The sequence below is a fragment of the Panicum virgatum genome, chromosome 3K (assembly GCF_016808335.1).
Source record: "Panicum virgatum strain AP13 chromosome 3K, P.virgatum_v5, whole genome shotgun sequence".
In the NCBI taxonomy this organism is placed as follows: domain Eukaryota; kingdom Viridiplantae; phylum Streptophyta; class Magnoliopsida; order Poales; family Poaceae; genus Panicum; species Panicum virgatum.
This window is the reverse complement of record NC_053138.1, coordinates 3,753,656-3,778,620: the sequence shown is the minus strand read 5'-3', so window position 1 is coordinate 3,778,620 and position 24,965 is coordinate 3,753,656. Positions and strand designations below refer to the sequence as shown.

The window sequence follows — 24,965 nt, the reverse complement described above, 5'->3', positions numbered from 1 at the left end:
CTAGCTGTTGGTTTCATTGTTCCCGGACCCAACGGCAATCGAGAAAAATATGTAGGATCAAAGATTCTTTCTGTACTACTCCCTCCGTTTCAAATTATGGGTCGTTTGACTTTTTGACCTGATCACTCGTCTTATTAAAAAATTTGTGCAAAATATCACTTCTTTTGTTGTGGATCACTTTATCAATACAAGATCTTCAAGAATAACTTAAATTTGACAATATTTACACAAAATTTTCGAATAAGACGAGTGGTCAAATTTAGAATGAAAATGTTAAATGAACTACAATTTAAAATGGAGGTAGTAGTATTCTTTGCTGATCAATAATCACCAAGTTATCAGCTAGCAATCGGCTGACTTGATCTATCCCCCTCCGGTGGTGTCCCACACGCTAGCTAGTGTACGTGGTGGGCATTTTGCCACTTTTCTGGCCCCTATATTTTTGCCACATGTATACGCGCAGTCTGTAAGGTTAGGATGTCTCAAGCATGCATACTGCGTGTGTGTGCGTGGGTATGCTACCTAATTTAGAAGGCCATTGATTGTATAGTGTGTGTTCGACGAAACAAACGTGCGGATTCTCTGTGTGTTGACGCTAGCTAGTGATCTAATCAGGTTCAGGTTTAGTGCTCACTTCACTCACCCTCGTGCAGCTGCTAGCTAGTAGTATAGCATGCATAATCAGTTGGTTATACATCAAGCTAATAATCATGAGAAGCTACACATATTCAATCCACAAAGAGCGCCCGGAAAGCGCGGGGATGGAAGAAAAGGGCTGCGCACATACTGACATACCCCGACACGATCGAAGTGAAGGAGGTGAAAGTGAGACGCGCGCACGCACACATCCATATCCCGTCAAGCTCCACTTGGCCTCGCAAACCATCTTACTATTACTAATTGGAGGTTTCTTTTGGTGAAGCCACCTAGAATCCTAGGTAGACAGTCTAAAAAAATAAAAAAAATCTATAAATTTTCATAAAAATCAGAAACATCCGGCTATCAATTCGGCAACTCTAATCATAATAGTCAATGGATCTGTTATTTTTTTCTAATAAATTACCCATTTTTGCCATTATAAAAATAGACTAAAGTAACACCCTAAATATGTATCTAAATTACCCACATCTGCCATTATAAAAGATAATCTAAAATAACTCCCTAATCTTCACCCACTTATGACATTATAAAATAATATCACATAACCCCCTAAATTTTCATATATATTATCCAATGGTAACATAATAAAAATTTAAAATAAACCCCCACATCTGAATCAAAATTATATTTATAATAAAATCTTAAAGCGTATCAATATAAAAGTCTAAATTACTATCTCTACCATTATTAATATACTATTTATGTTATTATTTATATAAAAATAATAATCAGAATGTGTGTGTCACCGTATATTCATGTATAAGAGAAGAGATAAGAATACTAATTTTTATGTTATTCACATAGCTCAAACAAAGTGTTCAATAAAATACATATCAAACATATATGGAGGTGTGATGCAAAGTGAGAAAAAATTGTTAGGTACTAAACCTACCACATTTATTACAATTACATAATGATAAATATTTATCTTTACAATACTGGATAAGAATATTTAATCAATTAAAGAGAGCGTGAGATATAATTATTAGATATCTCTAACTAGCCTGTGCGGGAGCACGAGTTGATAGACTAGCCGTCTTCAAACTTGGGAGAGAAATAAACATACCAAGAAAAAAAGGAGGGGATATATATATAAGTGCCGATTTTATTCTAAATCCAAAGTAGCAAGGGGGAGCAAGGCCACGTGTTTAACAACCTTCCACCATCCTACCATTTGCCTAGAGTATCCATAAAAAAAAGGTACGCACTCTAGATGGAGATGCTTTGGGTAGACTGTAAAAGTGCAAAGGGCAAATTGTTTAAGATATCCTCTAACATTATAGCGTGCGAAATATATAATATCTCTGAATAAGACTGCCATCAATTATCACATAGCCCACGATGTGGCTCCTTTGGGTTTTTTTTTAAAACACCCGGGAGCACTAGAGAGTCATGTAAAATTTTGGGCGCCCACGCTGACCGGACATGTAAAATTTTAGGCGCCCACGCTGACCGGACTCAACGCAGATGAAGCTGTCCGAGTAGTCTTGGAACGCGCCATACTGCAACACTCACCCCATCCCACACACGCACACCCTACACACACACTACAGTACCCATGGAAATCATGGGTTGAGCGATGCTCGAACCCACGATCAGCAGCCTCCACACCCGGAGCGCTAGCCGCCTGAGCTAACGCTCGGTTCCCGCTCCTTTGGTTTCCTACCGATCGACAGCAACCTAGCTAGCAATGATTAACAAGTCTTGTGTACTGTAGTAATTTCTGCAAATGATTTTTTTACTATGGTCCCATATTATTTAAACTTGGAACCAGCTATTGGTTTGAAAATATAAAATAAGTGTCAGCTTGTGCTATATTAGAAGGGAACTGTTTAATTTCTTATGGCGGTACTTGTCCATTCGGGGTTCGAGTCTTCGACTCGCTCTTATTTTTTAAGAAATTTATTGTCATATTTCTTAAGAAATTTATTTTAGAAATTATCAACGCTATTATTTCAGTGGTATGTGACGTATCCAAAGGCAACGCATTAGTTCTGATGTTTCTATGGACAATAACAAATTAACTCATGGAGGTGTGTTATGGTAGTTGGAATAGTACCAGGAGGTAACGGAGGTATTTTGGTGATATGTTTTCTATTTTGGTATGTGTTCCACTTATTTTGGTACCTATTGGTATCTTTTTCTAGGTACCTCTTATGTCTCGGCCATCGATTTGAGCATGATGGACGATTTTTATTTGTTTCAACCATTGTAAAATTCCTCGAACGATAACAGATCCTATATACCGGAGATCTTGGCTCCTATTAAGTGAAGAATGGCGTCCTTAAATAATTACCTCTCTGTGTACTTTGATGCGAATGCGTAGATTGCGACACGTTTGGGAGTTTGCTGTGTGACATGGGCTTTACTGCTTCAGTGACTCATATCCTTAAGTGCCTAACACACGGATTACTTTTAGCTGGTTGACTGTAACATGGACTTTGGACTGTGCTGCAGCCAAAATAACTGCAATCAAGAAGCGACAACTACCAATTTCACGCTCCTGCGGCTTGAAGCTCAGGCGCTCAGTTGCAGAGAGCCAACACAGCAGCGATGAGCAGTCAAAATATCTTGCAGTCAGAAGAAACAAAAAATGCTTAATTAGTTCCAAACTAGTCCATCTAGCACGGGTTATTAGCATTTGATGGTGATTTTGGCATTATATTTTGTTAAGAAATTTATCAAGATAAAGAATCGATTGAATTTACTGTGGTTGTTGTACGTGTTATTTTTTATGGCATCATAAGATGGTTTATTTACCTTCCTCAATTAGTGGTTTAAACTTTTCCATATAGACCTTATTGATAACTCCATGCATCATGGTTCCTTGATTTATCAACATCATTAATAATTTGTATAAACTAAAAAAATTAAAAAAATTGCAATAATAGTGAAATACTATTATACCTACTGATCAATAAGGATAATGTCAAGACTTAATTGTTCGCCACTACCCAGCAATATTGCATTCCATACTCTAGTTACCCTTGCCTTGATTTTCCAAAGTTCTTTTCCTATTCTAATTTCACTTAATGTTTTGCTCACCATTGCAACTTGTTCAACTGCATCAGCAAGGTGGTGATGGATCAAATTCAGCTATTTTTTCTATACAAAAGTTATCATATACACAATTATGGGACTGCAACCATTAGAAAAGAACAACGATCTTGCAAGATATATTTAGAAGGAATGTAAAATTGAACTATTTTCTATACAAAGAGTAATACCATTGCGAGATGATGAAACGAATCTAGAACTGCAAGCGACATTAGTTAACACTAAACTAATTGCATGTGTCTTTCGTTCGGTATTGATTCAACATGCTTACCTCTGTGTTGATCAAAGCGACGTTAGAACGGCCAGCGTACCTATGTGTTGATCGAAGCGACGTTAGAACGGCCGGTGTATGTTCCTGCTAGAGGGGAGTCGATGAACAGTGCCAACGTATGTTCCTGCCGGTGGACGGCCAGTGGTGTGCTTGTACGTGATTACGTGATCTGGTTTTGGAAATCTCCTTTTTATGTTTGTTAGTTGGAGATAGAGATTAGCCTTGGAGATAGAGACTCGCACGTGGTTACATGATCTGGTTTTGGAGCTATCCTTTTATGTTTGTAAGTTGGATATAGAGATTAGCCTTGGAGATATAGATTCTCTATTATTCAAATAATGATGAGATATAAGGAAATCAGTCAATATTAAACTGCATCCGTTACTTGGGGAGCTTTGCTTCCGTCCGTTCAGCTTTCAGCTAGGTGCTGTACAGGTGGATGTGTTTAGATCCAAAGGCTATTATAATTACATTATATAGATTGACGGCTAGATGTTTTATAAAAGAATTTCATTAATTTCTCTTATTGTCGTGGTGTGGCAAACCACAGCCGGGTGACGGAATGCACCCGCCTAAGCCCAGAGGGTGAGTACTCGGGGGTTAGCTAGGACTAGTTCGATCTCTTGGAAGAACACGATGAACACCTCCGGTTTAGAGTGGTTCGGGCCGCCGAAGCGTAATACCCTACGTCCACTGTGTGCTGTATTGCTTGAGTCTGGGTGAGCTTGGTGCTGAACCCAGCGTGCGTCTATGTGTGCTCGAGAGAGCCCCCCTGTGTACAGCGAGCGCCTCCCTTTTATATCTCAAGGGAGGCGCGTACATGGCCGTTGGGTCCCCGACAGGTGGGCCCAAATGATGTAGTATAAAATAACGTACTGTTCATACTTTATGGCGTTGCAGGTGAAGGAAATCTCATTCCTGGATTCCCTTGCCTGCTCCTGGAATCCTCCGTTCAGCATGTCCAGGCGCTGTCTTGTCGAAACGGCGTCAGGTGTAGTTTGCGGCGTCGCCTGCAGTGTAGCTGAACGGGCCATGTAGCTTGCGGCGTAGGCGGCATGATGGAAAAGTGTCGTGCCGTCGTATCCAATTTACGCGGCAGACGGGCTCTGCGCGGCTGCTGCGCAGGCGGCTACACTGTGTACCTCGGTAAAACACGGTCTACAGTGAGGCCTGACAAATGCTGCCCCGCGTGCCGCGGCGGTAGAGCACGCCTCAACCACCCGCATTGAATGCGGTGGGTGGGCGAGTCTTCCAGCTGAAGACTCGCGCCCGTGCCCGCGCCCGCGGGACACGTGGTGGCTCCGAACCCCCCCAGTGGTATGTTGGTTCTACCCGCGTGGGAGGTCCGGATGGACGCGGGAGGTCCCGGACCCCTACGGGGGGGGGGGGGTCCAAGCCTTCGGCTGTTGGTTCGGAGCTTCCCTTCCCCAGGGTCACGTGGCGTCACCGGACCCATCCCGGAGCGGGGAGCAGGTCCGGGGCCGTTGTAAGTGCCTGATCCGTGGGGCCCGGCTGCTCCACCCCTTAACGTGTAGTTACGGATGATTACAAGCGTCCTGCCTTGCTGCAGTAAGAGTGGGTAACCCTGCTACAGGGTACCGACAGTGGCTCCCAGGCCCACCTCGGGAGAGGTGACGAACTCGCAGGTGGGGCCACTACTGGGATTTGGCTTTGCATAACTTGAAGCCTCTTACTGCAGGAGTCTTGTCCGGTCTTGACCACCCATCGGGTTTTTCGTTACCTCATCACATCGCAACGGCTTACTGACTCGTGGCCCCCACGCACAGTGGTTCACCTAGTCACGCGTGCGACGCTCGGCATTGTAGCGGCCGGAGTAAACGGGATATTTACCACCGGCGCAGTTCCCGAAAAGCTAGGTCATGCTAGCGCTTAATGCGCGCACGTCAGCTCAGCTTCCGCCTCGCTTTGCGCGCGGGGCGACGGTTCAGATCCCGCCTTTTCACACCTTTGCTTGTTACCCGCCCTCCCTGACGGGCGGGCCTGGGCCCCCTTGTCATGGACTGGGCGGTTAACACCAGGCGTGAGCGTCGCTTGGGTTCCAGCGATGGTTCCGGGGCGCGCCGATTGGATTAGGCTTCATAAAGGGACGAACCACATACCGCGGTTACTTTCCCGCATTCGCCTTCTTCTTTCCAACCTTTGCGCCCCTTTGCCTTCGAGCCTCCTCGCACCTTGCTTTCCTGCGTAGATTGCTCCCCCACCTCCGTAGCGAAATGGCATCCCTTGGTCGTCCCCGACGTTTCCAGACTGAGGAGCTGAACACAGTGCACCGCCTGCTTGGGTGGAGTGCACAGAAGACTGCTTTGGGGATTCGAGCAGGCTCGCTTCCCCTCGGCAGCCTACGCGCCGGGGAGTTTTTGATGTTCATCTCGCATATCTCCACCGGCTTGGGGCTGCCGATCTCCTCATTCTTTCTGCTGCTGCTGGAAGATTTCGGCCTCCAGCTTCAACACGTCATGCCACACTCCATCCTCCTGACGGCCATCTTCGTGCACCTGTGCGAGATGTTCGTGGGGGTGCGGCCCTGCGTCCTCCTCTTCCGCCACTTCTTCGTCTTCGTGAAGTCCGGGAAGGGCAAAGACGAAGTGGGGGCGTACAATTTCTAAACGAGGAGCGACCTGCGGTCGCCATACATCCCCGGGCTCACTGGTGGGAAGTGGGAGGAGTGGCGCAGGGAGTGGGTGATCGCCACCACCGAAGCCAACGAGCGTCTGGTCATGCCGACCGGGGGACCCGCCTCCGACCGTCTGTCCTGGAGGGCCAAGCCGTCCCTGCCGCCGGATTTCGACTTCGTGCTGAGCAAGATCAGGTCGCTGGCGGAGAGCGGCCTCACCTCGCTGCACGTGCTCGGGGACTTCCTGAAGCGCCGAATCGCCCCCCTGAAGCAGCGGCCGCGTCCTGTTTGGAGCTTCACCGGCACCAACGACTGCAGCAGGACCCACCGCGGAGAGGGGAGCGACCTGACCCAGGAAGCCCTGGAGGTCCTGGTGCGGGCGGTGACGGGAGAAATCTTCATCCCGGAGCACCTGATCCTCCCTCAGGGTGTCGCCCCCCTCTGCGAGGACTCACGCCTGAGGATTGCGGTGCTGGCCACCCTGCCGACCCTCGACGACGGTGGGCTGGCAGCGCGCCAGACTGGAGGTGACCCGGACCGTGGGCTCCGGATCCCTGGTGCGTCCGGGGAACAAGCCGTGCCGAGCGTCGCGGGGTCCGGCCCCACTGTCAAGGGCAAGTAGGCCGTGGCTGGCAGCGCCGCCATGAGCAGTCCCAGCCAAGCCCGGAGCAGCTCCGGTGCGTCGTCGGGGGAAGCGGGCCGGCACAGGTTGCACCGGGGCGACGGGACCCTAGTTGTGGAGCCCGCAGTGAAGCATCAAAGGACCGCCGAGGACGCGGGCCAGGGTAGTTCCCGAGCCCCCAGACCTCACGGGACCTCCGGAGCTGCCGTGCCGCCCCCACCACCGCCAAGAGATACCTCCCCCCGGCAGCAACAGCAGCAGCGGCAGCCACGGGAGCAGCAGCAACAACAGGCGCGGGGTGCGCCTCCACCGCCAACGCGGGAGCAGCAGCAGCAGCAGCAGCAACAGCAGGAGCAGCCTCGGGTTGCGCCTCCGTCGCCGCCACGGGAGCAGCAGCAGCAGCAGAAGCAGTCGTCGAGCCTCCGTGGACGCTGGAGACCCGGCGCTTCAGGGTTAGTGTTATTCTGTTCACTCCCCTTATTCTCGGTGCTCCGCTTTTTGCTGAAGGCATAGTCACAAAGTACCAAGGTTGATCGGGTCGAGGTACGGGGTCGCGGGTCGAGGGTCGACACTTAAAAAATATGTGGTACGAAGGGGGTATACCCCTTGGTACGATGAACCAAAATTTGGTTCGCGACCCAATAACATTTGGGTCGATGACCCCGGTTCGGAACCAAGATTATTTATTTTTTACTGTATTCAATAAGATTGGTATTCAAATTCTAACTATATTCATTTTGTTTTCATATCCGATAAGATTTACATTCCAATTAAAAATAAAATATGGCAAAATTTGCTAATAATTGTAATTCCATGGGTATTGGATCCGAATACATCGAACATTTATACCTCTCCGAGTTGCCAATCTAGTCGACAGCTACAGAGACGGAATCACAGACTCTCTTCATAGATCTCTACCACAGAAGATCCTTATCGCAGAACCCTACCCTCCCTCAGCCTCCTCTCCCATCTCAGATCGATCTCAACTCTGAACCTCGTCTGAACCTCCGCCTCTTCGTCCGGCCTCCGGCGACCATGGCTCGACCTCCACCCCGGATCCTACCCCTCCTCGTCCTCCTCCTTGTCTCTCTCTTCGCCCCAGCCACAACCGCGGCCGCGTTCTCGGGCCTCGATGCCTTCCTCTCGTCGGCGGCGGCGCACGACCCGTCCGCCGGCAACGACACCTTCGCCGCCCTCCCCGCCGGCAACGACACCTTCGCTGCCCTCCCCGCCATCCATCTCCATCTTATCCCGTAAGATTACTGCACCTGCATCTTGTTCTCGCGAATCTCTCCATTCCTCTTCCTCGGTTCCTCCATGTTCTTCTCACCCGCTACCTCCACCTATATCTGTAATGGGCCGGTGAACCTCCGTTAGTTGGTACTCTATCCGCGTTCAACCACAGTCGAACTGGTTCAGCGACCCACCGTGGTTTGGGACGACGACCCGCGTCGATCCTAACCCTCGATCCGGTACGCCGACCCAGGATCGTGGATCGCGGCTTCGACCCCGAACCTTGTGACTATGGCTGAAGGCTTCTTCTCTTTGTTTGCCAGGGCATCTTGCCCAAGTAGTTCTTCCCCCACCGCTGGCTCGTCAGCGGGGGTCCAGGTGACAGGGACCTCGGTGGCGACGGGGGGAGCGACGGCGGGTGCAGGGAGCTCGGTGCGGCGACCTCTGCTAACCCGGTGGCGCCCAACGCGGCGGTGGCGGCTGCGCCAGCGTCAGGCACAGCAATGCCCGACACGGCAGCGGTGGATGCGCCAGTGCCGGGCGCAGCCACACCCGATGCGGGGGCTGCGGATGCGTCAGTGCCGGGCGCAGCCACACCCGACGCGGTGGCGGCGGGCGCGACAGTGCCAGGCGCAGCCCCACCCGACGCGGTGGCGGCGGGCGCGCCAGTGCCAGGCGCTGCCACACCCGACGCAGTGGCGACGGGCGCGCTAGTGCCAGGCGCAGCCATACCCGACGCGGTGTCCCCCGAGGCATCGGCTACGGCGACAGCCGCGCCGACACCTGACTTGGCGTCGGCGAGCGCAGCGGCGACGGGCGCGGCAACGGCGAGCACTGCAGCAGCAAGTGCGGCAACGGCGAGCTCCTCGGTTCCAGAGGTCCCGACGCCTATACTGGACGTCCCCTCCCCCAGTGCTCAACCTGCGGCAGAGGAAGAGCTGGGGGTGGTCTCCGGCAGGCGGCTCCTGCAGGGTCCTCCAGTGGAGGAAGCGGCTCCCCTCCCCCGGGTGCTGGTCCGGGTCCGGCAGTCGATAGAGGAGGCAACCTCTTCCGCCGAGGTGGCCTTTCGGCGGGAGTGGGCTGCTCTGGAGAGTGAACACCAGCGCCTCTTCGACTGGCACACCCGCCTGGAGGCGCACACGAGAAGCCTCCCATGCTGCGCATGCTCAGTCCAAGCTCAAGGCCGACCAAGAGGCCTATCGAGCCAATCTCCGGAAGGTGTTCGACCTGGAGGTTGCGGTAGCAAGCCGGGAAAGGCCCTGGCACTGCAGGAGGGGGCTTTTGGCAAGGAGGTGGCCAGTCTCGCGGTTCAGCGGTTCGAACTTGAGACTCGCCTTGCGGCCCAGCGGTCCGAGCTTGAGACTCGCTGCCAGGGTCTCGAGATCCGCAAGCAGGAGCTGGACAAGCTCTCTGAGACCCTGCAAGGGTGGCACGTGCAGCTGTAGGAGGCCGCCAGCAAGCAGGCTGTTGCTGAGTTGGAACTTGAGGAGGATAGGAAGTCCCTCGCGAGGCGGGAATCCCTTACTGCCAACATAGAGCTCCAGCTCGAGCGCCAGCGCGAGTCCCTCAATAAGCTGAAGGAGTCGGCGGCGAAGATGAAGGCCGAGCTCGAAGAGAGGACCCACAAGGTGGAGGCGACCAAGGCAGCACTGGACACCCGAGTGCATGAGGCGGTCCGGAAGCTGCAGGAGGACCAGCGCGTGGGGGCCCAGCGAATCGTCGACTGGGCGTGCGAGGCGAGCTTAGCGCTTGTGCCACTTGGAATGAGCCCAATCCAAGTGGCAGAGCCGCCAGCTTCGATTGCTGATGCCCTCCCAGTGCTGAACTCCGCTTCGGATAGGCTCCGGCATCTGGAGCCGGTCCTTGCTGGCCAGCTTGAAGCCGAGGGCCGCGAGCTGATCCAGATGGTGGCGGAACACATTCTGACCTGCCTCCGGAGCCACAATCCGGCCATCTCGCTAGCCCCCGTGGTGGATGGTCCAGTGGCGGAGACAGAGGCCGCCGCCCGGGAAGGCGTGCGGGACGTCGTCAACTTTGTCGCCGCCTACTTCAAGCGGGAGCCTGCAGACTCCTGAGCTGGACATTGTACTTTTGTTTTGTTTTTTGTGTTATGTAACAAAACATTGTACTTGTTGAAACTTAATATAAGAACATTTCAACTTAGTTGGTTGTCAATTGCTGGTTTGCGGTATGCAGCACCCCGGCGCCCTGGCACCCTGGCAGATAGGTTCAGTTGTTCGGACCTATCTGCCATCCGAGCCGTAGAAGACACTCCGGACCCCCGTATGCAGTTGAGCAAGTGTCCTTGGGGATAGGTGTAGCATAGATTGCAAGTCGAACGAGCGTCTTATTCTCTGTGTAGCAGGAAGAACTACAGAGGAGGAGAATCAAACTCGCATGTATGGTAGTAATGATACTGCAACTTAGCTGTTTGACGCACGCAGAATGGATCCTTGGTGTCTGGCTCAAAGCAAACGCTCCGGGCCCCCTGGAAGACAGGCTCAGTTGTTTTGAGTCTGTCTACCGCCGAGACTGGACCTCGATCTGCATGAAGCCATTAAAGCGGATGCCGGGACCCCCTGGTAGGTAGGCTCAATGATTTGAGGCTAGCTACCACCAGTCAAGGCTAAACCTGCGTACCGCTCAAAGTCACAGCTTAGTAGCAGGCCCGCGGGACTTATTCTGGACCGGCCCCCAGGCTAGTACGAGGTCCGGAGCTCCGGATACACAGGTCCAGGCAGTTCAATGCTTGTTACAGAGTGGTGGAGTATGTAGACTTAGGGCGCGAACCCAGACTAAGGCACTACACAGGGCTCCAGACCATTCCAGGAAACAAACACGACTTTACCGGACCTGGCTCTGACGCTCCAGACCCCCCCAAGCAGTGGGTGAGGTCATTCTGTCGTACTCGATCCTTTGAGATATGGAGCTGGACCTGCCGTGTAGGACTTAGGAATCCAACCCTTGAGTTAGAACGAGGTCCGGGCCCCTAATTACCCGGCTCCGGGTACTAGAGCACTCGTTACAGGGTGGTGGAGTGTGTAGGCTTTGGGTACGGAACCGGCTAAGCGGCTACACAGGACTCCAGACCACCCCAGGAAACAAGCACCCCCTCTCCAGAGCAGGTCTCTAGGGGTCCGGACCCCTCTCCCACTCTCCCAGCAGCAAGAGGGTCCGGACCTATACGGCAGTCCAGCAACTCAATACAGATCTTAGCTGTAGCGACCAGAGTGGAAGTCCGCGCGGGGGTTAGAAAAGTAAAATCTCGAGAATCAAAATGCGAAATAAAATTTTGACACAAAGACAGAACCAAGACAATTGCAACCTGATATACATGGCTTGCGCGATGGAATCCAGAGGCCGGGTTTACGAGGGCGGACCTCTACCGTTTTGGGCCACGCATTAATGCTAGCCGACGGTGCGATGGATGCCAGAGGCCGGGTTTACGAGGGCGGACCCCAACCGCTCTGGGCCGCACGCTGATTCTATCTTATTACAAAGGAAAGTTTCATTTCCCAGCTCTGTCTAAGTGTAAAACTTACGCATATGCTCTATATTTCATTGGTTGGGAAGGAGTCCATTCCGCTATGAAATCAGCCAGGATTTGGCTCTTAGATGCATGGCCCCCTACCTGGCGCGCCAAATGTCGTGGTGTGGCAAACCACAGCTGGGTGGCGGAATGCACCCGCCTAAGCCCAGAGGGTGAGTACTCGGGGGTTAGCTAGGATTAGTTCGATCTCTTGGAAGAACACGATGAACACCTCCGATTTAGAGTGGTTCGGGCCGCCGGAGCGTAATACCCTACGTCCACTATGTGCTGTATTGCTTGAGTCTTGGTGAGCTTGGTGCTGAACCCAGCGTGCGTCTGTGTGTGCTCGAGAGAGCCCCCTGTGTACAGCGAGCGCCTCCCTTTTATATCTCAAGGGAGGCGCGTACATGGCCGTTGGGTCCCCGACAGGTGGGCCCAAACGATGTAGTATAAAATAACGTACTGTTCATATATTATGGCGTTGCAGCGAAGGAAATCTCATTCCTGGATTCCCTTGCCTGCTCCTGGAATCCTCCGTTCAGCATGTCCAGGCGCTGTCTTGTCGAAACGGCGCCAGGTGTAGCTTGCGGCGTAGGCGACATGATGGAAAAGTGTCGTGCCGTCGTATCCAATTAATGCGGCAGATGGGTTCTGCGCGGCTGCGGCGCAGGCGGCTGCACTGTGTACCTCGGTAAAACGTGGTCTACAGTGAGGCCTGACAAAGGCTGCCCCACGTGCCGCGGCGACAGAGCACGCCTCAACCACCCGCATTGAATGCGGTGGGTGGACGAGTCTTCCAGCGGAAGACTCGCGCCCGTGCCTGCGCCCGCGGGACACGTGGCGGCTCCGGACCCCCCTGTGGTATGTTGGTTCTACCCGCGTGGGAGGTCCGGATGGACGCGGGAGGTCCCGGACCCCTACGGGGGGTCCGAGCCTTCAGCTGTTGGTTCGGAGCTTCCCTTCCCCAGGGTCACGTGGCGTCACCGGACCCGTCCCGGAGCGGGGAGCGGGTCTGGGGCCGTTGGCCCGGTGAGGTAAGTGCCTGACCCGTGGGGCCCGGCTGCTCCGCCCCTTAAGGCGTAGTTACGGATGATTACGCGCATCCTGTCTTGCTGCAGTAATAGTGAGTATCCCTGCTATAAGGTACCGACACTTATTTTTTAGGATGTCCACCTAGGATTCTAGGTGGCTTCACGTAAGAATTTCTTTGATTTCTCTTATTTTTTTATTATGTCTACTTAGGATTCTAGATGGCTTCACGTAAAGACTTCAAAAGGAGCCTCCAATTAGTAATAGTAAGATGCCAAGTTACATTGAACTTGTGTACTGAAAGAGTTTTGACGCGAAGTGTACTGAAAGAGTTATATACTTTCATAATGAAAAAAAGAATCCAAAGTCTTATTGTACTTCCCCATATAATTCAGAAGGCTTTGGCGTCTACTGAAAAGGCAAAAAAAAAATCGATGAATCAGATTCTCTAGTGTATTATTGCATTGAATGTGATTGAGTGGCTAATTCAGTGGGAGTATTTTCGGAGCACCAAATCCAATCGAACGGCACAGTATGAACTCAAAACCATTTTGTACAGCCACATGCATCCAAAGGTCATGAGAGTCTCACAACTCACACTCTCACGAGCGCTTGTTTTTTTTCCTCCCCGGGCATCTTAAATTTTTCAGCACACCATGACCTGACCTCACCAGCGGCGTCTCCAGCAAGATAGAGTGATGTCGTGTTCACATATTTCTATTTTATTTTGCCGCTCAAAACAAAACGAGAAAATTTCTTCAAAGAAAAAAAAAGAGGGGAGAGAGAGAGAGAGAGAGAGAGAGACGCCCCGCCCGCCGCTGACCGGCCTCCACGCGCTCCCGCCGTCCCGCGGCGAGAGACAGGACTCTTGCCTACCCTGCTGTCTGTCTTCGTCTATATAAAGCCTCCCCTCTCCCCTTCCGCCACCACACACCACCGCTCGCTCACCTCGCCGGACACCACAGCCTCGATCAGCAACCGCGAGCACCCAAGGACAAGCACCCCCTAGGCCCCTAGCCCAGCTTGCTCCTCGGTTCCAGCAGCCGCGCTCGGTTGCTCGCTCGGAGGAGGAGACAAGAAACCAGAGGGTGCGAGCTCGGCAGTATGGCGCCGCACAACGGCCCCAAGCACGTGCCGCCGATGGAGGTGTCAGTGGAGGCCGGAAACGCCGGCGCCGCCGATTGGCTTGACGACGACGGCCGCCCCCGCCGCACGGGCACGTTCTGGACTGCCAGCGCCCACATCATCACCGCCGTCATCGGCTCCGGCGTGCTCTCGCTCGCCTGGGCCATCGCGCAGCTCGGCTGGGTCGCCGGCCCCGCCGCCATGCTGCTCTTCGCCTTCGTCACCTACTACACGGCCACGCTGCTCGCCGAGTGCTACCGCACCGGCGACCCGGAGACGGGCAAGCGCAACTACACCTACATGGACGCCGTGCGCTCCAACCTCGGCGGCGCCAAGGTTGTCTTCTGCGGCGTCATCCAGTACGCCAACCTCGTCGGCGTCGCCATCGGCTACACCATCGCGTCGTCCATCAGCATGCAGGCCATCAGGAGGGCGGGGTGCTTCCACAAGAACGGCCACGGCGACCCGTGCAAGAGCTCCAGCAACCCCTACATGATCCTCTTCGGCATCGTGCAGATCCTCTTCTCTCAGATACCCGACTTCGATCAGATTTGGTGGCTGTCCATCGTAGCCGCCGTCATGTCCTTCACCTACTCTTCCATCGGCCTCGCCCTCGGAATCGCACAGACCGTCTGTAAGTTCACGATTCAATCGGACTGCTTAAAAATTTCGCCTTTCGTATCGATCGATCGATTCTTATTTAGTTACTGACGGGTGCTAAATCCGTGGAATTGCAGCAAATGGTAAATTCATGGGCAGCCTCACCGGCATCAGCATCGGCGCCGACGTCTCCTCGACGCAGAAGATCTGGCACAGCCTGCAGGCCTTCGGCGACATCGCCTTCGCCTACTCCTTCTCCAACATCCTCATCGAAATCCAAGTAACAAAAAGCCTCCTGCGATCTGCTCAGATTTCTTCAACTTGATTGCTCTGTACCTAATCAAGGCTGCTCTGTTTCAATTCTTCTTTCAGGACACCATCAGAGCGCCGCCGCCGTCTGAGGCGAAGGTGATGCAGAAGGCGACGCGGCTGAGCGTGGCCACGACGACCATCTTCTACATGCTGTGCGGGTGCATGGGCTACGCCACGTTCGGCGACAACGCGCCGGACAACCTCCTCACCGGGTTCGGCTTCTACGAGCCCTTCTGGCTGCTCGACGTCGCCAACATCGCCATCGTCGTGCACCTCGTCGGCGCCTACCAGGTCTTCTGCCAGCCCATCTTCGCCTTCGTCGAGCGCCGCGCCGCCGCGGCCTGGCCGGACAGCGCCTTCATCTCCCGGGAGCTCCGCGTCGGCCCCTTCGCGCTCAGCGTGTTCCGCCTCACGTGGCGGTCGGCGTTCGTGTGCGTCACCACCGTCGTCGCCATGCTCCTGCCCTTCTTCGGCAACGTTGTCGGGTTCCTCGGCGCCGTCTCCTTCTGGCCGCTCACCGTCTACTTCCCCGTCGAGATGTACATCAAGCAGCGCCGCGTGCCGCGGGGAAGCACCAAATGGATCTGCCTCCAGACCCTCAGTATCAGCTGCCTCATTGTCTCCATCGCCGCCGCCGCCGGTTCCATTGCCGACGTCATCGACGCCCTCAAGGTCTACCGGCCGTTCAGCAGTTAATTGTCGCTGGCCGTACGTGCATGCAGCATTCATTGCGGTTAACGCCTTTAACCGTGTGTGATGTTTGCATTGAGGTATGGAAAAGAATTATTAAGGTGAAGGATTAGGCACCCTGGTGCACATGCTGGGAGCATTCCTCGTAAGGACAAGGGGTGTGAACTAACAGAATGCAGGAAGTGTTTGTTTATCATGAGTCTAATGTAGAGTGTCTGGAGTAAAAAATACAACTTTCCCTTTTTTAGACTTTTCTCTTTTTTTTTCTTTCATGGTCCTATTTTTGTAATTTTTTTGTGCAACCTGGTGTACAAGATAAAAGTATATGAAGAGAAGAAGAAAAAAAGCTTACATATGAAGCATATCGCTCTAATTTGTTTTGTTTAAGAAATTCCCTAAAAATGTATAAGTGGGAGATATCAAGTGGAAGCCAAAGATTCTCTAAAAATGGATGGTAAATATCATGCCTACTTCCATGTGCGTTTCTCCTACTTTTTGTAGAGTAAATCCTTTTACATGCATGCAGCTCAACTCTACAAAAAATCGATGAAGCCCTGTTATTTGGCTACATCCTCAAATTGTTTCAGTTATAACTTGTAAGCGTTCCAACAAAAATTTGGCTTCGTTGTCCGTCTCTCGTCTCATCTCTTCAATATAATGAGAAACTAGCCTTTAGAAAAGAGATTCCATGAAAAACCTTTAGAAAAAGGGCACTTCAATATGAGAGAAATTAGCTCTCTTTTTTTCCCTTGGTGGGTCGTCGTTTCCATTTCTCCGTCCTTTTATCAACCGTACATATCTCCAGCCACTTGCGCCAGGAACATATACCTCGACCGATGAAAGAGGGCCTTTAATTATTTCGTTGAAAAAAACAGGGCCTTCAGCAGTACAAATTTAATTCGCGAACAAGTGCCATGCTTCAGCTTGCAGACCATTTCTAGAGTTTGTGCACGTAGTTTTTTCCCTCTCTCTCGCTGGAGTCAGAAGTGACAACAATGTTCGTTGAAAAAAAAAACAAGAAGAGACCGCAACAACAACTGATCTCGAATAAAAATCCATGATCAGAAACTTTGCCCCTCATGTCAACTCAGCAGCAATAAGAAGATAGCTAGGGATTATTAGGCGATCGGGCACAGGCTGACAGGCAAAGGCTCTGGAAGCAATCATGCATCATTCAGCTGTGGAAGCCGGTGTAGCCGGCCTATAGCTTCCATTAATCTGCCGATGGAGGAACATGTCAATGTGAAAGTGGAGAATCTTAGGTATAGACAGAGGGATAGATATGATGATAAGGCTGGGTCCAAAGAGGAAACGGGTGGTGAGACGAGCCGGACGGGATGCAGTCATCAGGAACGGATCGGAAGCTCTCCTGGACCATGCTTTTTGGGTCCCCTTTCCTTGTTGTTCTTTCTTTTCTGGCGGCGAGGGGGATTATGCTTGCTTTTTCCGGCCAAAGGGGATCCGGATTAACGGACGGTTCGGGAGAGATTGGAATAATCCGCGCATGGGATGCATGCCCCGTGTGTTCGTCGATTTCGTTGTCGACTTGTCCTGTTCATGATGAGATCTTGGATTTGTATGTGGGGACTTTCTTGCGATTGGAAAAAGAGTTGGAAGGGATTCTTGATCGAGTCTAGAGATCGAGTACGGTGCCGCGCCACATTGGGCAAGTACTTTACTCCATGTCAGTGTTCTCATATTGTCTCATGCAGATTGACATAGTAGGGTTTTTTTATGACGTGGAGGAGAGAATGAGGCGGTTGTTTCGCGAAACAACCATCTTATGAGCTAAAATTAAAGACTATATATGATACCACTTACTCACAATTGTACAAGTTGTTGTTGTCATAATACTCATAATATTTTCTTACTAATTCGTCCCTTACTTTTTTTTTGGGAAAAAACAATATATTGTGACAACCCAAACAAGTAGCTAAGCCAGCCAGGCCATCAACCTGCTAGCTTTATTAGGAGACCTATCTATCTATCTATCTATCGCAGACGGCAGGCACGCGCCCGGCCCGGGATTCCTATTGCAGCTAAGTGGTGGACTACTGGAGGTGGAGCAACAAAGAAGGGGACGATGGCAACGGCACGGCCAATCATTCTCCGTCTTTCCCGTAGCCTAGGTTAACGCTCGTTGTCGCTAGAACACTAGCTAGTCTATCTAGCTGGGACAGCCAGACCGCAGCGCCAGCCGGTACCATTGCATGTGCCGGCGCACGGTGCAGTGGAGTCGCACACACTTGGGAGCAGCAGTGACGACTAGCTCCTACTTTTTTTCCAGTAAAGATAGCAAAAGGAGAGAGTAGCCAACGGTGGGTGGTCCGAGTCCGGCGACCCTTTCCTTTGGATCGGAGCGCACCTTTCGGAGGATCTGATCGACACTCCTGTGGGGTAGTATTTCGATCGGTGTTGGAGGTTAGAGATCAGTCAACTCCCACTGTTGGAGAAACATTTATCGGTACCAGCACGTTAGTGCCGGTCACAAGGGAGCCGGCACTAACGTGCATCTACAGTACACCACAGTCACGTTAGTACCGGCTAGACTCCCCAGCCGACATTAAAGTGTCACCCCCAACGGTCAACATCCTGCCCCCTAACGGTCAACAGCCAATTTAGTGCCGGCTGGACCCTCCAGCCGGCACTAACTGTCTACAGTTTGTGCCGGCTGAATTCACTGGCCGGCACTAAATTGCCCCGTATATACTGCCCCCTCCCTTCTTCCCCAGCCCGACCCATCCATTTGGCCGAGCTTCTCTTCTCTCCCATGGCGTGTTAGAAGGGAGGTGCTGCCCATTTTCTCCAAAATTTATGAGGATTTTGCCCATCCAAGTGCATTAAAGGTTAGCAGCTTCTTCCACTCTTCTTTCACAGTGTTTATTCTTTCGTTTCATGCTTTCTAGGTAAAGAAAATAGTGATTTTAAGGTTGAGGAACAATGAGCATAATTTTTCAATTTGTTCATTAATTTGAACAAAATAGAATTGATTTGTTGTGTTTTAGAGAAGGATTACTAGATAGTTTGAGTATGACACATTTAGATTATTTTTTTGAATTATTTCATGGGGACATGTCTTTATGTTATTATGCAAAATTTTAAGGATTTTAAGGATGAGGGAAAATGAACATGATTTATCAATTTGTTCATTAGTTTGAGCAAGGTAGAATTATTTGTTGTTTTTTAGAGAAAGTTTACTATATAGTTTGACTATCACATATTTAGAATGATTTTTTCGAATTATTTCATGGTGACATGTGTATATGTTATTGTGTCAATTTATTTTGCTATTTACTTTAGTTTTACTAGATAGGTGGCCTATGACACATTTACTATTTGTTTTCGAATTACTTCATAGTAACTTGTTTTGATATATGTAGAATTCATTTTTGTTTTTATACGGTAATTAATTACAGATGGACCGGCAATGGATACACGGCAGCCGGAGCACCTCGGCGTGGATTCAGGGTTTAGATTCTTTTCTCAAGACGGCAATGGCAAATAGGTCGCCAAAGGGTTTAATGTGTTGTCCATGCAGTATTTGCGAAAATAAAAAGGAATTCCGGAAAAGAGATACTCTATGGAATCACCTGGCCTTGAATGGATTCATGAGTAACTATACCCTTTGGACCAAGCACGGCGAAGTTGGAGTTATGATGGAAGATAATGAAGAAAATGCCGATGATGATAACAACCTTCCAGATTGGGCATGGGTTCATGAAGCAGGTGGCTTTCAAGATGAACCAATGGACGAGGGTGAAGCAAATGTTGCACAAGAGGAGCCACCTGACGAGCTAGGTCAGGTGTTACTTGATGCACAGAAAGACAGTGAGACTATGAAGGAGGCATTAAAGTTCGAGAAGATGTTGGAGGATCACAAAAGGCCGTTGTTCCCTAGTTGCAAACCGGAGCAAAAGAAGTTGGGTACCACGCTGGAGATGCTGAAATGGAAGGCAACTAATGGTGTCACCGATAAGGGATTTGGTGAGCTATTAAAGATTGTAAAGAACATGCTTCCTGAGGGTAATGAACTGCCGTCAACAACATACGAAGCTAAAAAGATGGTTTGCCCTCTTGGATTGGACGTGTAGAAGATTCACGCATGTCCTAACGACTGCATCCTGTATCGTGGCGAATACGAGAACTTGGAAGCTTGTCCTGTTTGCATCACATTGCGGTATAAGATTAGGCGAGATGATCCAGATGATGTTGATGGGCAGCCGGTAAAGAAGATTGTTCCCGCAAAGTTGGTGTGGTACTTCCCTATAATACCACGTCTGAAGCGCTTTTTCAAAAACAAGGATAACGCTAAGTTGATGCGGTGGCACAAAGAAGACCGTAAGGAGGATCACATGATCAGACACCCAGCAGATGGGTCCTAGTGGAGAAATCTTAACCGAGAGTATCCTCAATTTGACAACGACCCAAGGAATATAAGATTTGCTCTAAGTGCGGATGGAATGAATCCGTACGGTGAGTTTGGCAGCGCTCATAGTACATGGCCTGTGACCCTATGTATGTTCAACCTTCCTCCTTGGTTGTGCCTGAAGCATAAGTTCATCATGATGTCGGTGCTTATAGAAGGGCCAAAAGAATCTGGCAACGACATTGATGTGTTCCTGCAACCCTTGATGGATGATCTATTACTACTCTGGAAAGAAGAAGGTGTACGTGTGTGGGATGAGTATAAACAGGAGTCCTTCAACCTCCGAGCTTTGCTTTTTTGTATGCATCAATGATTGGCCTGCACTTGCAAAACTTTCAGGACAGTCGAACATGGGATACATGGCTTGCACCCACTGTTATGATGAGACCGATAGCATTTATTTGAAACACTGTAAGAAGTGCGTATACATGGGCCATCGTCGATTTCTTCCTACCGATCAGCCCCTAAGAACCGAAGGGAAGCATTTCAAAGGAGAGCCCAAAACTCGTCCAAAGCCTCTATTCCGTAATGTAAAGCGTGTGTTCTCGATGATCAAGGATGTGAAGGTAGTATTTGGAAAGGGTCCCGGTAGCCAACCTGTTCCCAAGGATGACCAGGGACATGTTCCAATGTGGAAGAAGAAGTTTATATTGTGGAACCTACCTTATTGGCAAGTCTTACAGGTTCGCAATGCAATTGATGTGATGCATCTGTCGAAGAATCTTTGTGTGAACCTACTAGGCTTCCTGGGAGTGTATGGTAAGTCAAAAGACACATTGGAAGCAAGGCGCGACATGCAACAGCTAGCTGGACGACAAGGCTTGCAACCCGAGAAGAGAGACAAAGGATGCCACTATTTAAAACCTGCCAGCTATAATCTGAGCAAAGAGGAGAAGGAAAGTATGTTCGATTGCTTGAACGGTATCAAGGTCCCGTCTGGGTACTCCTCAAATATACAGGGCATAATAAATGTGAAAGAGAAGAAAATCCAAAACTTGAAGTCACATGACTGCAACGTCCTGAAGACACAATTACTTCCGGTTATACTGAGGGGTGTTCTATCGGAAAATGTGAGATTGGCAGTTGTAAAGCTTTGTGCGTTCATGAATGAAATTTTGCAAAAAACAATTAATCCAAATAATCTAATGAAGCTGCAGAAAGACATTGTCGAATGTCTTGTCAGCTTCGAGATGGTCTTCCCACCTTCCTTCTTCAATATTATGACACACCTTCTAGTTCATATTGTGACAGAAATAACTATCCTGGGTCCTGTTTTTCTACACAATATGTTCCCTTTCGAGAGGTTCATGGCCGTATTGAAGAAGTACGTGCGCAAACATTCTCGCCCAGAAGGATGCATTGCTAAGGGCTATGGAACAGAGGAGGCCATTGAGTTTTGCGTTGACTATCTTCCTGATCTCAATCCGATTGGGCTCCCCGTGTCACACCATGAGGGGCGACTAAAGGGAAAAGACACACTAGGAAAGAAATGTAATAGGAACATCTCTTGTAGTGAATTCAGCCAAGCAAACTTCACGGTTCTTCAGAATTCATCCAAGGTGGCTCCCTATATTGATGAGCACATGAATATTATACGGTCCGAAAATCCACAGAAGAATTTTGCTTGGATTACACGCCAACATATAAAACTTTTGACGGCTGGTTCAGACGAAAATTATTGGGCAACAACACAGTTGATCAAGAACATTCAATGGCTGGCCAGGGGACCATCACTAACCGTCCAGCAATACCTAGGGTACGAAATCAATGGGTATACATTTTACACGAGAGCTCAAGATAAAAAAAGCACCAACCAAAACAGTGGTGTCCGTATGTGTATAGTAAATAGTAATGGAGAAAAGAACAACTACTATGGTGTCATAGAGGAGATATGGGAACTTGAATATGGACCCATAGTTGTCCCTCTGTTTCGTTGCGAATGGGTGGCTGGAGGAGGCGTAACGAAGGACCGGTATGGGATGACCATAGTCGATTTTAAAAAGATTGGATATAAAGATGAACCATTCGTTCTAGCCAAGGATGTGACACAAGTGTTCTATGTGAAGGACATGTCGAGCAAACCGAAGAAAAAATCGGATAAGACGTCTCAAGCAGACAAGGCTGGAAATGAGCCGAAACGGCACATAGTTCTTCCAGGTAAAAGAAAAGTTGTTGGAGTCGAGAATATTTCGGACAATTCGGAAGATTATGACCAGATTGATGACCTTCCTCCATTCTCAGTTGACGTTGACCCCAGCATCCTCTTATCCAAAGAGGACACGCCTTACTTACGCCGTGATCACGTCCAAGACACTTTCATCAAAAGGAAGATTATCAATGTTCCAGTAGATAATGATGATGAGTAGTAATTTTATATAAATTATATATTGTATTTTCTCATTAAGTGATGTAATGTAACGCACCGCGTCGTATTTGTCTCAATTCTCGATACTATTCGTCCAATTAGGACACAATATCATCTTCAGATAATATTATATTTTTTCATGGTATAAATATTATTTACTTTCACTAATTTTGCATTACTAGGAGTGTTGAAACATTAAATTACAAATAAATAATCAAGTAATTTGCGAATTGATTACATCATTGTATAGGCTATTACTGAAAAGACTTTTGAATATTTTTGCATGGATCAATCTGAATTTTTTTCGATTTATTACGAATAATAGAAGCATACTAACATATAAACCCTATAAACTACACATAATTGATAATAGTAGCATATTTGTTAATTTACTTCAATTGCTATTATTATTGTGTAGATATAATTACTATAATTATTGTGTAGCTAAAAAATTAAGATATAAATTTTTGTTTTATTATTTTAATTATTAAGCCTATTATGAATAAATTTATGAATATTAAAAATTTATTGTAAATGGGAACTGGCGTGGTGAATTTACAATTCCCGCCAGATGGGACACATTAGTGCCGGCTGGTAATACCAGCCGGCACTAACCGAGCCACCCCCCAACAAATTACCCCCTTCGCCGCCCAATTCAGATCGACGTCGCCCCGCCACCCCGACTTCTTCTTGCCGCCCCTGCTCGCTCGCCCGCGTGCGCCGCCGCGTTCTTCCCCGGCCGTGCGTGGGTCCCCGGCCAGCGCTCGACCGTGGCCGCCCTCAAGGTCGTCCCCAGCCCGCCGTCCCTCCTCGTCGTCCCCAGGCCGGCCGCCCCCACGCCTCGTCGTCGTCCTCGCCGGCCCGGCCCGCGCCGCCGCGCACCTCGGCGTCCTCGCCCTGTCCGTGGAGCCGCCCGTCGAGTCATCCCGCGCCATCGCGGCCACCCGGCTGCCCCCACGCCGCCCCGGCCCCGACCACGCCGCCCCTGCCTCCGCCGACAAGGTGTGTAACCTTGCCTAGTTCTCACTGTGACAAAGCCCAACCTCAGTGCCAAATAGTCTGACCTTTTGATGGAAACCTTCACATACATGATTTTTATTACCCATTATATTGAGTGTCCAATGACATTCTTAGATGTCATTCTCTTATGAAACATTGGCCAGTGCATTCTTGCTGCAATGAAATGCATCAAAACAAAGCACTGCTTCTTATGAAACAATGGTATGTGTTGTAGTTCAAACAATGTTTTTCTAGATGTAGCTACAGGCATGGAAGGCATCGGGACTTCTTATGTGAACTGTCTCATATATATTCATTGTTCACAAAATTTTGGTGACTGCTTATATATATATACACCCTTCTCAGTTCTCACTCAAAATACAAGTTTTCGCACTTGCCATTTGCAAGATGCACATTTGATCGAGTAATTAACATGTATATATACCTGCTATTAGTTTCGTGAATAACATGGATCGAGTGTACATCTAAGGTGCCATCAAGATCATGTTTACATCTTATAACAGAACTGGATGCACTTGATTTCAGAAGTGGTTACTTTTTGGTTGACCAAGAACCTCCAAGATCGTAGGATGATAGATCTTGACCTTGATGAATTCATCACATATGTTTTGCTATCAACAAGCAATAAGTCGTGTAACATTGAATGAACATAGCATTTTTTTATTCCTATAATAAATTTAGAAAAATATGTTTCATGAGTCTTACTCTTTTTTTCATTTGGCATCGAGTCAAAATAGGCCTAAGTCAGCACATGGACTACTACTCATCTTCTATACCTATCGTATCATAGAACATATTTGATACCAAGGATTTCATAATTTGAGCCAGCTCTAGATTGTTTTTTGTTTGTTTACTTAGATTCACTAACATAACCTTCCTTGATGAGCTTTCCTCGTCCTGCCCGCATGGGGAACCTCATGTTATCAATTGCTTGCTCGTTATAACAAGAACAAGCATGCAAATACAGGCCAACCACATCCAGTTTCGAGGTTATATTAGGTAGGCAAGAGAAAGGATTGCCGAACATCCAAACACACCTTTGATTGTACCTTAATTTTTTATTTATTAGATATTCATATTGTATTCACCTAATATTTTGACAAACCTATATGTCCACTCTATGCACAAAATATCTCATCTTTTGTTAAAGAAAGGTAGGCTTTTCTTTATTGGGGTGGTGAAAAGAGTCTGGTATGCTAAAAGCAACTTTTATTCTAAAAGGATTAAATTACTTTTTAGGGAAGTTTGTCCGAACTTGGGTATTTTGTTATGTTAAGCCTAGTGAAAAATAGACATACACCAATTTAACGTTGTCGCCAATGCTTACCCTAAAAAGTTTATAAACATTGGAGCAACCTCTCTTGCGTTATAAGCAACTTGATGCCACGCTA

General features: G+C 49.2%; 1 protein-coding gene across 1 annotated transcript; it reads left to right on the top strand.

The window, feature by feature from the left end:
• The first annotated feature begins 13,966 nt into the window (after positions 1–13,966).
• Positions 13,967–16,125, top strand: LOC120696871 (amino acid permease 3-like). The gene is made up of 3 exons (XM_039979894.1): positions 13,967–14,795; positions 14,899–15,041; positions 15,134–16,125. The coding sequence occupies exons 1-3, from the start codon at positions 14,141–14,143 to the stop codon at positions 15,767–15,769; spliced, it is 1,434 nt and encodes a 477-aa protein (XP_039835828.1). The 5' UTR covers positions 13,967–14,140; the 3' UTR covers positions 15,770–16,125.
• Positions 16,126–24,965: the final 8,840 nt, after the last annotated feature.